The following is a 17,461-nucleotide window of genomic DNA, read 5'->3' as shown; positions in this document are numbered from 1 at the left end:
TATGGGTCTTGTTATTTAAAACTACGTGTCTTTACAATTCTGTACTTCAACATATTTCTCGAGACAAGTTTCTGAAAAGTAGTGTCTCCTATACCTTTTTCTAATCCTCTGTGATTTACCAAGTTTCTGTTCTAATATTGATCTCTACTTCTTCCCACGTATTATCTTTGTGCTTAGTATCCTTTGAATTGCATTGTCAGAAAGAGTTCAGTTTTGAAACAGTAATTTGTAAGCAAAATTCTAAGTGTTCTTTTCTTTAGATTTTAGCTGGGTTGAATTACAATCTGAGGTGCCAGCGTCTCTCTGCCGACTGCGAGGACCTGGGGGAACTACAGTTAACAATAGCACTTGGCTGAGAGTCTTGAATTCGGTGGCATGAATGTGAAACATAGAGGAATGCTATCATCTGTATTTAATGCAGAGTCAAAAACTCTGTAACAAATTCACATTTATAGAAGAAACTGCGTGCTTTTTTCCTTAACTTGGATAATAGAGATTGCATACTACCTGTATTACTTCACTAGAGAACACTGCAGGTTTCTGTATCTTGTTATTCTGCATGCAGCAGAACTTCCTTCATATCATACTTCCGCTATTGGGAGAGAATATTTCCGTCTCCAAAATATATAGCGCAGGTCAGGTTTACCATATACATATATATGTTATATAGAAAAAGTCAATATTCAGAGGTGTCTGCTGCTATTGATACACAGGGACAATTAAGAAGAGTCACTTTAAAAGATACCCCTAAAGAATATCAGGAAATTTGGTCTGTACTTCTAGAATACATAAACTATTATTTTGTTCTTTTTTAAGCTTCTGTCTGTGGTTGCTTTTGATGAGTCTTTATGGCTTACTGCTGCTTAGGATGGCCCTTCTTGTTTTTAGTGAGACTAAACTACACCTGACTACATAGGTCACCTAGATCATGCGTTTGTGGCTTCCCTGTTTTCCTTCTTATCGGGTGGAGGCATTTTGTTAGGTTTTTTGGTGTTTTAGCACTTGCAGTGAAGTTTGTTATGTTAGAAACAAATCTCCATGCCCTTAGTTTTATTGCTATTTATATTTTCTGTTCCCCTAATAGATTATAGACCTGTAAGTATTCTTAAAATCTCAAGATAGTTTGTTGCAGTTTTAAAATTGCCATAAGAAAATACTGTGGTACCATTATGCTTCACGGTATCTATTTCTTGGAAAAATAAAAGCCGACATGACCAAAAAAAGGAAAATAAATGGGTTTTTGTAACAGAAAACAGCTGCAACCACATCAAGGCATTTTTGTCTACTCTACTGGCTTTGCTGAAAATTAAAGCCACAGCTTAATAATATTCAAGGAAGATATTTCTATGGAATGCAATCTGTTAAATGCTTAATAACAAACAGTTACAAACAGAAAATGGGATGTTTAGGAAACTGTTTTTGAATGTTAAATAGCCTAGATTGGAGAAGTTCTGCTTCTTCAGTAGAGACTAGAAAACGAAAGTCTTATTCAGAATGATGAATTGTAAATACCAGTTCAGGAATTTCTGTCTTAAGTTCTCGCACACATTCAGTGTGTTCAATTAAAACCAGCTTGCTTTCTACCCTAAGAATACTTGAAAGTGTATGAAATCAAGTGCTCTAAAAACAGGGAGCCATCCATTTCTCGAGAAAGATTTTAGAAATGAGAGAAAAAATTATACAGTGACTTATAGTACAATGCTTAGTTTTTTTCTATCTACAAATGCAGTAGATTAGATGAGCTAAACATTGAACTAATCTGAAGTTAGAAGAGCTGAATTATTGCAAAACATCTGTGGAGAACCTTGGAGTAGATGGATTTTAAATTCAAAGTTATTTAAATCAGAGAGCTTTAACATACTTTAGTATTTAAATCCAGGGGCGGTTACATCATGATTTATGCAGCTTTAAAAATTCTTAAACTTTTAAATTATTTTTTAATAAAGAATTGACAGTTGACTCTTATTGTTTAGTGACTACTAGGATGTGTTGATTTTTATTGAATATGTCCATTACATTAAGTCAGTACCTCTTTGCTCCAGCCAGGAGAATATACTCTATGCACATTTAATTGCACAGTTTAATATATGTTTACTTAGAATTGTATTTCTTACCTTTTCTTCTATTAAAGATAAGGAATAAAATTTCTTCCTTTGTTGATTCCTGCTTGCTACAAATTTGTGCCCTTTATTGTTGATTTATTCTTACTCTTTATTTGTTTTTGTATTTAGGTATTATATACAATATATTCGGAATTTCCTTTGATATTCCTTTGTCAAGCATTTGCTTTGTTGTGTAAAACCTACTATTCATAAGTTAATTGGGTAATAAAATATATGAGTTTTTGTAACAGTTTTGTAAACGATAAATCAAAACTCACTTAGCTTTCCTTTATAACATGATGTATAAGTCTTATGGTATATTAGCTCCAAAAATGACAGAAAAAGCCAGCATACTAATGGAAACACAAATTTTAATGAGTTATATTTCAGATTTTAACTGTCTAGGTTTGAATCCAATACTGTTTAGGATCTAAAGGTTACAAAGCCATATTTAGTTCAGGTAATGAAAATGGAGCTTCAAAGTCATAATCTTCCTCTAATACAGTTATAGGCAATTGAGAAAAATAATTATGTAATCTTAAATTACTTTAAAAATAGTAATTTTTTATTAATAAATACATGTCTGGTAGGAATCTTAGAAACTTTAAACCTGTGTGACATTTTCAAATTTTGTTTCCTAAAGTTACCTTCTTAAAACTTTGGTGAGGACATACAAATTTAGATTTTTATGTCAATGGGTGAAATCTTCATTGCTAATATTCAGGCACCTAGAAAATGATATAGAACCTGTAGATCAAAAGCTACATTGAAATGAAGCTAAAATTAAAAGTAAGCTCCAGAAAACGAAGGGTAAAAAGTATGACTTGTAGCAATTCAGAAATAAAGCTTGTGGGATCTTTAAAAGTTATAAAATTATTTCCATATGCTTCCAAGAATAAATTCACACTTTGAGCCCCCGAAACCTCCTCTTTATATTCTGGTGTAGTACCATGCAAACACTGCAGCTGTGAGTAACGTAGCCTAGTGTCCATGGTATCAAATGAGAAGAAAATTATTGTAAAAGATATTTTCTCTTCCTTGGGTTTTTTCTACTTTTGTCACCTCTGGCAACCAGTTGCTTTCTCTTTCTAAATTCTACAGGGTGTGGCATAGATGATGAACCACAGTTTTTTCATTATTTGCACATTCACACCACAAGAAATTGAGTGGATTTTTTTCGAGAAGGATAAAATTAAACCAAGTAGTATGCCCCTTTGTAATGACTAAAATATGCATATTTAAATTAGTTTTGCCAGCAAGAACTTGTCATAATTATTTTTACTTGTATAACCTGTAGGCTATCTTAAAAATCACGAAGGAATGAACTGCTGCAATTCCTATGTCTCTTCTTCACAATTTTCACCTACTTATCTTTGTGTCTCTTGCTACTCTAAATAAGAGTAAAGTTGTGTAAACTCATGTCCCCCTTTTGATGTCTGTTCAGATTTCACTTCGTCAGAGAAAGGGGAAAAATCCTGTAGGGTATTTCTGATTTATTAATGAAGTTCATTTTTTCTTTTGAATTTTTATACTATTTTAAAATTTATTTTTTAATGGAGATTTTATATGGTTCCCTGAAACCTAATGGCTTTGATGTTGTGGTTCTGATGGCTCATGATGTCACAAGTTGAATTTTCTTTTCAGACAAGGTGTTACCAGGTGCCCACTAATCTCCTCTTTTTTTTTTTCTGCTGTTCCTGTTTTCTTGCCTAAATATTTCTGTATTTCTGTCCTTTCTGCTTTCTGTTTCTTAGCAGCAGCAGCTAGAGAAAATTGACTACCAGACCTTTTCATTCTGCCCTTAAACAAACAGAAACAGTGGAAAAATTTAGAGAAGGGAAAATGTAACTAACAGAAGGAAAGAAAGCCGAAGGAGGAAAAGAGCAAAAGCAGGAGAGTTTCTGCTATTGCTCAGGAATCCTATTCGTTCTTAAAGATTTCTGTCTTTCCTGAAACAGTACAGAATTCCCCAAACCCACCCAAATTATACATAAGCACCAGACCACCAGTTGGTGAATCATGATGGTAGCACAAGGAGCTCTTAATTTCTGAATCCATTATTTAGTTTCCAGTCTTAATTTTTAACACTATAAAATCAAGACACATTGTTGTCCTCACCAGAAACATGCTCACTGAGTTGTAAGCATGTTTTTGATCTACTCCAGTTACCATTTTCTCTCATTACATTCTGAAATAACTCTTCTGAAATAGCCTTACGGAGGAAAGAGTAACCTTTTTCTTTTACAATCTTTAAGCTCTTTCTTGTAACGCATTGTTTTTAAAACGAACAAGCAAGCACTGAAATTCGTAACATGACGTGTGGGATGCTTAAGAATTTCTTTGTAGAAGCGGAAGTACTCTGTACTGTTTCTGGCTGGGATGGAGTTAGTTTTCTTCATAGCAGCTGGTATGGTGCTGTGTTTTGGATTTGTGACCAAAACAATGCTGATAACACCCCCATGTTTTAGGTGTTGCTGAGCAGTATTTGCACGGCATCAATCCCTTCTCTGTTTCTCGCTCTGCCCCCCCAGTGAATACACTGGGGATGCACAATAGGTGGGGAGGGGATACGAGGCAGATGACCCAAAGAGATATTCCATGCCATATAATGTCGTGCACAGCAACAAAAAGGGAAAAAAGAAGGTCCTACATAGTTACCCATCTTTTGCTCAGGAGCTGGCTGGGCATTGGTCTGTCCACGGGAGATGCTGAGTGATTGCCTTTGCATCACATGTTTTGATTTCTTTCTGTCTTCCTTCTCTTCTCCTGTACTTTTTCAACAAGTTTTATCTTGATCCACAAGTTCTATTGCTTTTACTCTTCCTTTCCTCTTGGGTGGGGAGGGTGAGCAAGCAGCTGTGTGGTGCTTAGCTGCCTACTGGGGTTAACCCACAACAGTCTCACAAGGACATGTTCCCATAATTTAGATTAGTTTACAAGTTACGGACACCAATCCTGACTTCTGTGGTGCAAAAGAACTTTGGGCTTTTAGCATTTCTGGAAACTGGGAGAAGTTCTTCCACAATGCCATGATGTGTCTGGTTTTGTGTGCAGCATATTAATAATATTCCACAGTAGCACTGACCAGTACCGTTCATAGACAAGAGCACAGTGCTTTGGTGTGATGCATAGAGGTGAGACCCTGGAGCTGATGGTGCACGTTGAGTTGAGTAGTGTGGAGGTACAAGGCAGGGATTGCCTTTTCAAAGCAGAACAGAGCTGTTTGTTTGAGAAACTATTAACAAGTCATGAAATAACTAAAACTTACAAAACCTTCCTGTGCTGATATGTCAAAAGTCTGAATATTGTCTCAATAGATCCGTGTACTCTTAAAATGGAGTATTTTTATCAGGATGAGAGCAGTTACTTTAGAATTCACTGTTGCAGCCCTACACATCAGTAAAAATGTAAGTAAATAAGAGTATCATAGTAAATTGTTTCAGGCAAATAAAGTATCATAAGAACTGTTGATTGTAATATTTTCAGATTAAGCAACAAAACGTACATGTTTATAGACATGCCAGCTACACAAGTCCTTAAATAGTCCTGGCTTTCTAGCACTTATTCATTTACTGTGTGTCATTTTATGAGTATTTACTATAATTAGAAATAATCCTGGCATATTAGCTTCCTCCCCATGCTAAAATCTGATAAGGCCTTTCAGTGTTAGTCTGTTCCTGTGACTGGAAAACAAGCCTAAAGCTTTGAACTCGCAAGCCAGTAGTCACAGCAGGTCCGTCCACAGCAATCTACAAGTTTGCATTCCTACCACATGCAGTAAGGTTTTCTCTATAGACCCGTGTCACCAAGGAATTCAGCAAGGAACAAGAAATCTTCAGTCAGAGAAGGGCGACAAGTGTGTGAAAAACTAGCCACATATAAACAGTAAAGGTCATTAGCAGGCTCCTAAACTCCTGGCTAGAAATTAGTTTTTTGGATCATTAACGGTAAAAAGCCTAGGAAATGAATAGGACTCAGTGTCCTATTAAAAATTAGCCAGAACAATTAAAAGGTTTTCCAATTTCTAACGGGAACCAGACCTAATAGCTCATTTTCCCTTGTCTAGTGTGCTGTTTCTGCATTTTGAATTACATTAATTTTATGTCCTTGTATTTTTAAAGAAATATCTTGAAGTAATTTTTCTGTATAGGAGTTGTAAATTATTTACAGTGAGGGCAGTGAAACCTTGGGAGAAGGAGAATCTAGTGTCTCCCTAAGACTGTGTTACTGATTCCAAGTCTCTAAACTATTACAGTTAGCTGTGACAGGATTTCTTCTGGTGTGGGCAAATGTATACGTTGCAAACTCTTAATGCAGTTGCTGTATTATGCGATCCCACGAGTTAAAATGCTCATTTGGTTGCAAATGCACAGCCTTTTCGTGTGAGGTGTCTCTCCTTAGGGTATTACATGTTTCCCTAAACTCAGTTTTCTGATTTCAACAGCAGCCTTTCTGCTTTCATTTCAATGTAAGTTTCTTGCTGCGGAGTGGATGACTTATGGCTATTTAAGAGCTATCTTGTCCTCTACTGTATATTTTTCCTTAACCCTAAAATGATTTTGGCACAAGAAAATTGGGAACAATGAGCCTTTAGTTTTTTAAAATGTAATTTTTCGAGAGATATGTTAAACACTTTCACTTTCCTTATTTTTCTGTTCTTGCAAACGTGTGTTACAAAACAATCCAAAGGGAGGAAGAGATAAATAAAGAACAAAAATAAATAATTTTTTACACTGTCTGCTTTGCCCGCAGGCCTGCCATTCTGGAGGAAAAGAAGCCCACAAGTCACCAAACTTTTTCGCTCTGTAGCTGTTACACTCATGTCCCTCCCCACTCGCCTTAGGGTCTAAAGCTCTCCACCTAACCCGCTGGTAATAATCAAGATAATCTATGAACTAATGGTCAACACAACTCATATGATTTTCCTGAAAGGAAAAAAAAAGAAAAAAAAAATTTGGACAAGGAAAAGTAGATTGCAGATAAATGGGGTGGGGATGGGGAGAATGAAAGGACAAAAGAAAGGCAGGACAACATGATCTTCCTCACTATGTTCATTTTGTACTCAGCCAGTCATTTACACCAGACGCAGAATTCCTTTCTGCAGTGAGTGAATTGCCCTGTCATTAACATAAAATTAGCTCCAAATGATCTTGGCCAAGAGCTTTGAAATACGTTAGTATAGAACCACACACTCAAAAACATGTGGGACTCCATGCGAGCTTCCAGATGTGAGAATCTTCTGTGGTACAAATATAGTTATGTTTAGGCAGCATAATATTCTTCTCTGTGGATATACCTTAGATGCAGCTGTGCTTCCAGTAGTGGTATAACTGTGTTACTGTGGTGCTCTGCCTGGGTGACTGCATCTTGTTTCTTATAGTGAGTCCATTCTAATAACAACTACTTGTAAACAGACATGGTCCTGCAAATTAAAATACTCCTTCAAGAAAAGTAAGGAATTCAGCATAGGCTGGTCGATTAGATTGAGAGTGAAAATTAAAAAAATTCTGTGTTTTGTTTTGGATTTGTCATGTGCTTTACTACTAATTGGTTTTCCCCGTCTGACTTATTTTTCATCAGTGAGTACTTTCTCCACTATGATTAAAATTTAAAAGCCTGAGAAAAGTTTGGAGAGGTCATAATTTTTTCCTTGTTATCTAAATAAGTGCTTATGGTTGTGGTTTGGTTTCAGTTATATTATCAGAAGTACGTTGATTGATACTAAGATTAGCTGAATCTCAATTATTTCCTGATTTTACGTTCATCTAAATAAAGCTCTCTACACATAATGATAGTGTGTTGATGCTCTTTTTTTTTGTTTTGGTTTGGTTTTTTTGTTTTGGTTTGGTTTTTTTGTTTGTTTTTTGGTTGGTTGGGGGTTTTTTGTTTGGTTGTGGTTTTTTTGTTTGGTTGGGTTTTTTTTGCTTAAAAGCCCTTAACATCTGAATTTCTTTAAGGCAGTTTTCTTCTTTTGTATGTGTAGGAAGTGAACTCAAAATGTCTTTGGGAAGAAAATTGGTCTGTACAGGAAAACACCAGTGGGTTGAATAAATCTATAAAACTGAGTTTAAGTATGTCAGCTAGTGCCTGAACTGTAAAGTAATCAGTCTATAGTGGTGGTTATTAGCTATTGTTGATGTTTGAACATGTAAATACAGAATGGTGACCGAAAGTAACCTAAAATGGCTTTCGGGTTCATTCATAGTGTCACCTTGTAATTTTTAGTAGGCATGAGTTTTACAAAGAAATACTATTTCCTTCCTGACTGAAAACTGTCCCTTTTCGTGAACATGAATAATCAGTTTTCAGGTGTGATCCACACACCCTGTGCTACTTACACTGTGATCTCATCATGTCATATGCAGCAAACAGGGTCATATCACTCCTGTAGTTGGATAAGAGACCTTCAGAGAAAAAAATCAGCTAGACATGCGATATTGATCTTACCTCTGAAATGACAGGAGCTCCATGCTCTAGCACAATATAAAGTAATCTCTGTTATAGTCATTACACAGTGAATAAAATTGTTGTTTGACATAAATCACTGCAGCCTTAGGGAGTTCATCAGATTGTCAACTGATCCTTTGCCTCTGGAGGTTGGGTTAAACTGAGGTTTTGGTTGTAGAAAGCATCTTTTTCCATTAAATGTCACATAGTATCTGTAATTTTTATAATATATATTATTATATCTTCTATATCTCATATTTCATGGGCAAATGTATTATGCATATCTAAAATATGTCCTGTACTTTTCATTATAATCTTCAAGTTGTCAGGGAGTATTGTGCTTCCCTATTACCAAGGAGCATTAAGGATTGTAAAGGCTAGAAGTAACTTCCCAATGCAAACCTCTCTAAGCAAAATATCCTTTGCTATTCTTCACCATTACCAGCTAATATCAGTCATTATGTTTAATATAAAATTTTAAGAAATGTCCAGTAAAGGAAACGTGCATGATAAAAATGATGGGAGTGTTCCACTTTCTGAATAAGAAGTTGACCGAAAAGTGACATCTGTGAGCTATCCAAGCAGTGACAGCGTGTAGAAAGCAGCAGAACTGGTGTACAGAAGATGATAGGGCTTTCTTCTGTCACATGCCATGGGACATACTTGAAGTGGTAGGTCCTTTAGAAGAGTAACTGTTGTGCTTTTTGTCACATGGTAGAGAGAGGCTGTGTTGCATTTCTACAGTGAGCACCTGGGAATACTTCAGTCAATATGTGACAATCTTGGTGGGCTGGTGCTGTCCAAAACCATTTTTGACCCCAGTTGCATCGCCCCAACAGCTGAAAGTCTTTTAGCAACGCGCTCTTTTGCTTTCCATAACTACAGTCTTAAAGTGTGTGTGTGTCCGTATGTGTACACAACAAACCAAGATATATGAAAAAGTATGTGCTTTGGCAGTTAAAAAACAGTGATATCTAGTGGAAGACTATGCAAAATGAAAAGCCTCTCGGTGCCTTGTGAACATCAGACTTCTTTCCTAACTTTCAGCATCTAATCTATCTAGAACCTAGTGAAGATATGACATAAATGATGTAATTATCTGAAAGTATATTTAAATTCAGTTTGAATTGAAAAACATTGATATCGGTTTAAGTGTTCTGCCAGTGCTTTTGTATTTCTTGAACTGTTTTATGGCGCTGCTTTTCATTAATTATATTTTGACAGAAGAAATTCTTGCCCTTTTTTTTTTTTTCAGACTGACGAACAAATGGGCCTCTCTGAAGAGCAGCTTAAGACCCTTCTGGAAGAATGTATGCAGCCTCAGAGAACAATAAGCAACGTTACCATGCCAAAGTCTCAGGAATCTCTTTCTTGTGGATTAAGTCCCCCTTGTTACACAAGTCAAGACTCCACTCTTCACTCCACATCTACTCTTTCCAAAATGTTAGTTGAAGACCATATTGTAGGGATGTTAACGGCTGAGGAAAAGGCTGGACTCGAAGACAAAAGCTTATGTGTTAATGCAGAGAGTGAAATCCCTGGCTACTATATCAGCAAAGCACTGGCTGGTAGTCACTTATCAAAGGATTCACTGGCCCAAACAGAGGAACCTGATGACCTAGAAGGTTTACAGAAGATGGGAGATAAGAGTATTACTGAAGGTTACTTTATGTCAAGAGCACTCAACACAAAAAGGTTGAAGAAACCTTCTTTCTTGGGTGAACCATTATATTGCATCAGCATGAACAATGAGCCATCCACAGAGGCTGACATTCTCAGCATACCACTGCAAACCAAAGGAGGTGAGACTCTTAACAGCCCTTCAGAATAGGCTTTTGATTATGATGAAAAAAACCAAGCAGGTTCTCACCAAAGGTATGCACCAATACACACAGATTATTATGGTGGGGCAAAGATGTACTTTTATAAAACATAAAACTGTGCCAAAAATAATACACACAAAATAACAGAATGTTTATTAAAATTCTTGCCCTGACATAATTGACTATAAGACTAGGATTCTTATGAAATATAATATTGATGTTGATTAATTCTGTCAACTGGAAAACAGAGTTGACAACACATATGGATTATCTTTTTGATAGTAGAAAGTCATGTTTGCTGTTCTGTGGAAAGCAAATATTCTCCCAGTAGTTGGTATAACAATTCACACAAAAATCCAAGTGTTTCTTGAATGTTTTTAATAAGGTAAACTCAGTAGTACAGAAACAAACACTACCTAACTGTATTTGAAATAATAAATTGCTTTCAGGGAACACAAATTTACACATAGAAGATAACAAAATGAATAAATACTGCATACTTTCCATAAATTACGTTTATTTCAGTAAAAGAAAGAATAGAGTTTAACCAGCAAAAAATTAAATTCACCCTATCTGGTATTATAAAAATATTTATTATTTACTTTAACGCAATTATATAGTGATATTGTAATCTAAATCCACACTTTTTTTTCTGGAAAACAAACTGTTCGAATCAACCAGATTTTAGGCAGGTACACCGACATCTTTCATTTCTTTCATAAAAGTTGTGACAGTATGAAGTTGTTTGTGATTAAAGTGCTATAGTTTAATTCTCTTAGAGATCTATGAATTTTGCTAGGTTTGTCAAGGTAAATCTTTGTTATACTGGTAATCTGTTCTGAATTTGTTCACATTCAGTGGTAATTTAGAACATCGTAATGCCTCTTAACTGTGTTATCATTTCTTAATTATGATCACAGCTGTTTCTTTGATTGTTAGTACTTAACCTTTCTACAGTGAAGGGAATGTTAATATTTTTTAAAGTGGTTCTTTTGGGACAACAGTTCCACCTATCAGAAAGCATGAAGGTTTGTTATTGATGTTTTTACACTGCCAGACAAACTTGGTATCCAGACTCACCTGCTACATTTGCCCGTTATGAGATTTAGGCCATAGCTGCAATAGGAATAAAACAGAAATACAATACAGGTAGCAAAGGCTGGGGTTTGGTTGTTGGTTTTTTTTGGTAGGTTAGTTTTCCGCTAACTTCACGTGCCAGCTTTGCTCTTCATGTAGATGCAAGCATCAGAAGAGTGGAGCAAGGGAAGAAGGAAGTGGTCTGCCCCAGCGGAGAGTGGGGTGGCACCGGTGGTGATGCAATAGGGTGTTACGATTATCTATTTTCAGTAGAGGCTGACTGACGTTCAACCATATAGACCTCAAATCTGTATGGTTAATGTATGGTTAATAAACATCTTGGTGTTATGGTCATTTTGCTTACCATTTTTTGGGGTGGTGGTGGTGGAAGTGTTCTGAATTTTCAGAATCTCTAAATCTTTTCATTTTTACTAAAAACCTAAAAAAACCCCTAAGAATATCATTACAGATATCATTACCTTGTCAGGCTTTGAGTCTTTGTGTCAGTGTCTCTTTTTAAAAAATGGTCTGAACAGGTAATCTTTAGGCACAATAAAAGTAAGTGCAAAATAAAACCCACTTCAGAGGTTTGTAATTGTTTTTACATTAGTGCCGAATATTTTGCAGTTATCCATAAGTTTAAATTCATTATATTCGGATTTATTGTATTCCATTAGTATTACTCTAATGCTGAAACATACATCCCAAATTAGCATTTAAATAGATAGCAATCCGTTCTTATTATTTTTGTCAATGTACAGCTTATGAGACAGTGTACAGCATAACCAGAAAACCCTGATACCTTTCCATGGGATTTGTTTCCCACAAAGGTGACTCAGTTTTACCTTAAGCAATAATTCCTGGCCATAAGCAAAAGGTTGTGATTTTTATCAAATTTGTGAAGTTGCCTAATGTGTTCTATTGGTAAGCTTATTGTTAGTTCAGACATGATTAGATGTGCTAATTGCATGGAGGAATAGGGATCCCAGTGGAGTCCAGTTTAAGGCAAATACATCTGCAGATGAAGGTGTCAGGCATATTTTTATTTTTAAGAGACACTTACATAGTTGAGCTTTGTTATGGTCTTAATATTAAAGGACATTTAAATATATATACGTAAACTTCTGTACACAGTTTGATTTTCTGGCCTGCTACACAGCGTTTAAGCTCTGTGTAGTGCTGTGTAAGCAAACAAAACTCTGTTTGTGTGAAACTGGTTTAGCAGAATTTCGGTTTTGCAGCCATTATGGTACTGTAGTCTGTGATATAGATTTACTATAATACGTTATTTAAGGAAAGCATAATTATCAACATCATTCATATATATCTATTTGTATATATATATTTGAAGGTAACTCACGTGCCTTCAGAGATAAGTAATTCCTGCTTCTTGAAAGAAACAGTAATTAGCATCGGGGTCATATGCATGTAAATATAGGTAATGTTTGCGGAGATAAACAGAAGCCAGACTTACCCACATATACATATGAAAATCTTCCTATTTCTCAGTTGTATGAGCCAATTGGTAATTACTTCCAGCTCTTTTTTTTTTGTTTGGCTATATTAAGTTTTAAGTAGAAATTGTATCATAAACCGTGGTTGCTTTCTCCTCTTGCAAATAATATTGTGCTTCAGCGTATGCACAATACGCTGTTCAGCAGTTCAGAGTATGATTCTTTTCTTTTTTACAGATGATATGAAGATTGAAAGTTGAGGGAAGATTGATTATATGCTTCTTCACACAATGTTTTTTCTAAAGGTGTGGTTTTCAGACACTCTGAAGGGAATGAGTTATCATCATTGAAAAGTTTACATGAGGTGATTTATGCTTAAGAGATAATTATTATTATCATTTTCATATATTGTTGCAATTCGATTTCAAAATAAACTCTTGCACTTCATTGAGTTTCCTGGGAGTATTCTATCTAAAAAATAAATGTACATTCTCATTTCTGTAGCTGTGTGTCTGATAGAAGTGTGTGTCTTTGCTCATGAAATGTACAAAATACCACTGGCAAAGCTCTGTTTCTACTAATGAGACGTTATTAGAATGGATATGGAACGTATATAATAATTTTATCTTTCCTCCTTTACACACAATCTACTTTTTTCACGTAGTTAACTAAAACCTGGGCTCCGTTACCCCAGCACAGTTTGCTGGAGCTTGCAGCCTGACTTGGTGAGCCCTGACTCGGTGAAGGACCCAAATACGTCCCTCGGTCTTCTGCCCCAGGCCTGTCTGCTGGACTCCTGCTTTGATTGAAGGTAAAGACTCGCATAAGTCCTCTGCTGGATCAGAACACCCTCACCAGGCTGCTCAGCTGTCTCCAATTCTTGATCCTGTGCAGAGCGTAACCATAGAGCAAACAATCTTATCCTCTGCTTAGGAAGTGTAACTAAGCGATGAAAGATCGCAATCCCTCCTCAAGGCTTGGTGCGAATAAAAGTGAAGGCGTGCAGAAGTTTGCCCTAGTGGTTACTGGGTTGTGAAGCCTTATAGGAATGGCTAGCTGGGGGGAGGGGAATACAGCTGGTTTGTGTTTCAGATAATAATAAAAATTCATTACAAGTTTTTGCTTGTCTACTCTTCAACTACTGTTTCTCCTGAATTTTCTACATACATACTGAGCTAATGGTTAGTTTTTCATTTCATGCACAGTAGTGTCAGAATAAGAAGAAATTATTAAAAACACATGGTTCTCTCTTAAAGCTTTGGCTCTGTTTGGGGTTTTTTTTTGGTAGGAGAGCTATTCTAGCAAAGAAAACACAATACATTTTCCCACTGCCAGGCTCTCATTTGACACAATCTAAAAGGACAAATTATTTCACAGATGCTATACTAGCCATTTAACATTCAATAAGAAAAGATGTATGGATACAATGTTAACTACACAATGGTAGTGTTATGGCATAGGGATTACTTGAACTAATCTGCGTGTTTAAATTAATGCACATATTGACCCAGATTTTAATTGCATTTATAGAGTTGTCAGCCTGAGTTGATGTACATTGAAGGAGCTGGGACTGTTTAGTTTGAGGAAGAGGAGTCTGAGGGGAGACCTCATCACTCTCTACAACTACTTGAAAGGACACTGTAGAGAGGTCGGTGCTGGTCTCTTCTCACAGGTAATTAGTGATAGAACAAGAGGGAATGGCTTCAAGCTGCAGCAGGGTAGGTTTAGGCTGGGCATCAGGAAAAAATTCTTCACAGAAAGAGTGGTTAGACACTGGAATAGGCTGCCCAGGGAGGTGGTGGAGTCACCATCCCTGAGTGTGTTTAAGACTCGTTTAGATGTGGTGTTAGGGGATATGGTGTAGGGGAGAACTTTGTAGAGTGGAGATGATGGTTGGACTCGATGATCCCAAGGGTCTTTTCCAATCTAAATGATTCTATGATTCTACACTCCTGAGGAAGTAGTAATCGTGTGGATATAACAGAGATCAGAATCTAACTATATTTGTCACTATATTTGTGACAAGCAAGTGCTATTTATTGTTCTATTTTCTGATATTTTTGCTTGTTTTGCAACAGCAATAACAAATCCATGGATATGGGGTGTTCCGCGTAGTCAAATCGCTCTGCATGGGATTGCTGTAAGCACATTTCATGGAGCTTTGCAAATCTCACCTAGGTGTATTTCTTATCTTTAAAATTTAACTCTGTGTCGTAATTTCTTTACCATAAATATAATCAAAACAATACTGACAAAGGTTTTTCAATACTGACATAGGTATTTTTCGTGCCTTCATGATATTCGTGCAGGACTGTCCACTGGCTGTAATCTTTCCACAGTCCAGTTATTTTCATGTGGAATTCATGTTTCATAGAATCCTACTCAAAAACAGTGTTAAAGCGCTTGTATAGTTTTTGAAGAAAGCTAAGTTTTGTTTCAAGTTTATATGTAATGTAATATTAATGTATATTAAGAGAAATAATAATTCATTCTTACTTTTCCAGTGTATTTTGTTATCCTAAACCTCACTGTTATGAAAATGCTTTTCTTGGCACCCTCACGGAAGAGCCTGTTGCTGACTAAACCTTAAAATCTTCGTGAAGCTGTGATACAACTTTTTATTCACATCTGGCATTTTAGGGATAAGCAGGCAAGTTTGAATGACTGTTCGCTTGAAGAGTATATTCCGACAGGCCTTGGGAAGTGCCGAGGACCCTGCACCAGCTGTAGTCACTGCAAACGGCAGGGACCCAGCGCTCATGAAATGCTCTTCCAAAAGTACTCAGGGTCAGTACCCAAACTCAGCCTGTGTCAAAAATTAGCGACCTGATATTTAGCTGTGCTGCATTTCTACTGCATTATATTAAATAACAGATTCTTTGCGAAGATTTTATTTCTTGCATGATGTTGCAGGTGAAATATCAGTTCAAGCCCTCCTTTCTTTTCAGTTTTAAGTAAAACTGTAGGAAACAAAACTATTTTGTAAAGCGTTTACTGGTATGAGGTACAGAATAATGGAGATATTATGTAAAATATAGTGAGGTCATTTGCTGAAACATCACCAATATCAGGGTAAAAGGAAAGTGGAGCCCAGGAGGATTCATGAGTTTTGATCTTTGTTTTTCCAGTGTCTCTCGGTTGTGACCTGCAATAACCCCTCCATTGAGCTCGCCACTGGAATTCCAGCTGCACTGGAATGTGGTGGCTGCTCCTCGGGGCGCGATGCAGCACTGATGATTGAGATATTTAAATGAATTTTCATTTGCAGCCTAACTCAAGATTTAGAAACAGGTTTTCCAAAATACATACCTTGATTTATCATAAGTTGAATTTGGCAAAAAATTCTGACAACTAGCTTATTTACAGTCTTTCTTAGCTCTGTTCATCCCAAAACACAGCAGAGCACAGGAGAGTGATCTTTAAAGTTATCCTTCTGACTTCTGGGTTTTGAGATCTGTTTTATATTGAGGAATAAGAAATTTTGTGTGTGCATGTAGGTTTGTGCTGTTTTGTGCTCCTAATCTGATTGCCCACTGTGATTTTACAGCACAAGACAGATAATTTTGTTCTAAAAATTGAATATTGGTGAAAGCAACATACCCATGAAGAGAAGATTTTGGTGTGCTTGCATCTATCTGCTGAGCCATATGTGACCAGACCATTCTGCCATTGTCACCGAGACTCCTCAGGAAAATACATACAGTGCCAATGCTCAGCTGTGGATATTGATTTACTCCAGTGGGTATGTTTCACTGCTGCATGGTTTGCCCTTTTAAATTACAAACTCCATAGTGTTCCCCTCTGAAAGAGGAAAATAAGGGTGATTCACTCATTTTCATGAACCATATGTGTATACATATAAGTATATATAAACTATGTATTAAAATAATATATATCATATATGATATGTACTATAAATACATATATTTGAGTAGGATTATTTAAAGAACTATAGCCTTGATTTCAGTATACTGTAGTGGTATGAGAAGTTCAGTCCATGTTTACAGTTATTATGCAGATTTGGAGCGGTTGAGGATCTTTTCCATTTCAAAGAGAAGTGACAGACTAAATATCCTGATTTAAAAAAAAAGAAAAGATATAAGTTTGTTGGCTATAGAAAACAATGATAAAAGGAGTGAAGTTATTCTTATATGTCCAGAATTCAAGTTTAAGTAAAAGTAGTTCTATCAAGGGGTGAAAAAGCTTCCAGATCCATCATAAGAAAAAAAAAAAAAAAAAAAAAAAGAAAAAGAGTAAAACACCCCACAAAAATTCTCAGCCAAATGCTTTTTTCCAAGCCGGATGACGGCTGGTATCTACTTTGTGGATCTGTAGTGCATGTTTTCCCTCTCCCTTCCCCAGCAGAACTCCTGCAGAGCGAGTGGACATGCTGAGCACAGAGTGAAAACAGGCTGCGCAAAAATTATCTGCTGCATAGATCAGAGAGGAAAGGGCTGCTTAAACATGTCATCAGAGTAGCAAGGACTAGTCTGGCAGAGCGAAAAACTATGCCAGTAATTCATGGGCTAGAAAGGGTGCAATTTTACCTCCCAGTCGG

The 17,461-nt window shown here is 36.3% G+C and overlaps 1 protein-coding gene across 1 annotated transcript in view; it reads left to right on the top strand.

Moving 5' to 3' along the window:
• FSIP1 (fibrous sheath interacting protein 1) overlaps positions 1–13,268 on the top strand; it is a 79,352-nt gene extending 66,084 nt beyond the window's left edge. Inside the window, exons 12-13 of the mRNA XM_063332512.1 lie at positions 9,805–10,351; positions 13,141–13,268. Coding sequence (XP_063188582.1) covers positions 9,805–10,351; positions 13,141–13,163 — 570 coding nt within the window. The 3' untranslated portion in view covers positions 13,164–13,268. The remainder of the gene's footprint in view (positions 1–9,804; positions 10,352–13,140) is intronic.
• The last annotated feature ends 4,193 nt before the right edge of the window (positions 13,269–17,461 follow it).

This window comes from Chroicocephalus ridibundus, chromosome 4 (assembly GCF_963924245.1).
Source record: "Chroicocephalus ridibundus chromosome 4, bChrRid1.1, whole genome shotgun sequence".
Lineage (NCBI taxonomy): Eukaryota > Metazoa > Chordata > Aves > Charadriiformes > Laridae > Chroicocephalus > Chroicocephalus ridibundus.
The sequence above is the reverse complement of the archived record's forward strand: the minus strand, read 5'-3'. Positions and strand labels throughout refer to the sequence as shown.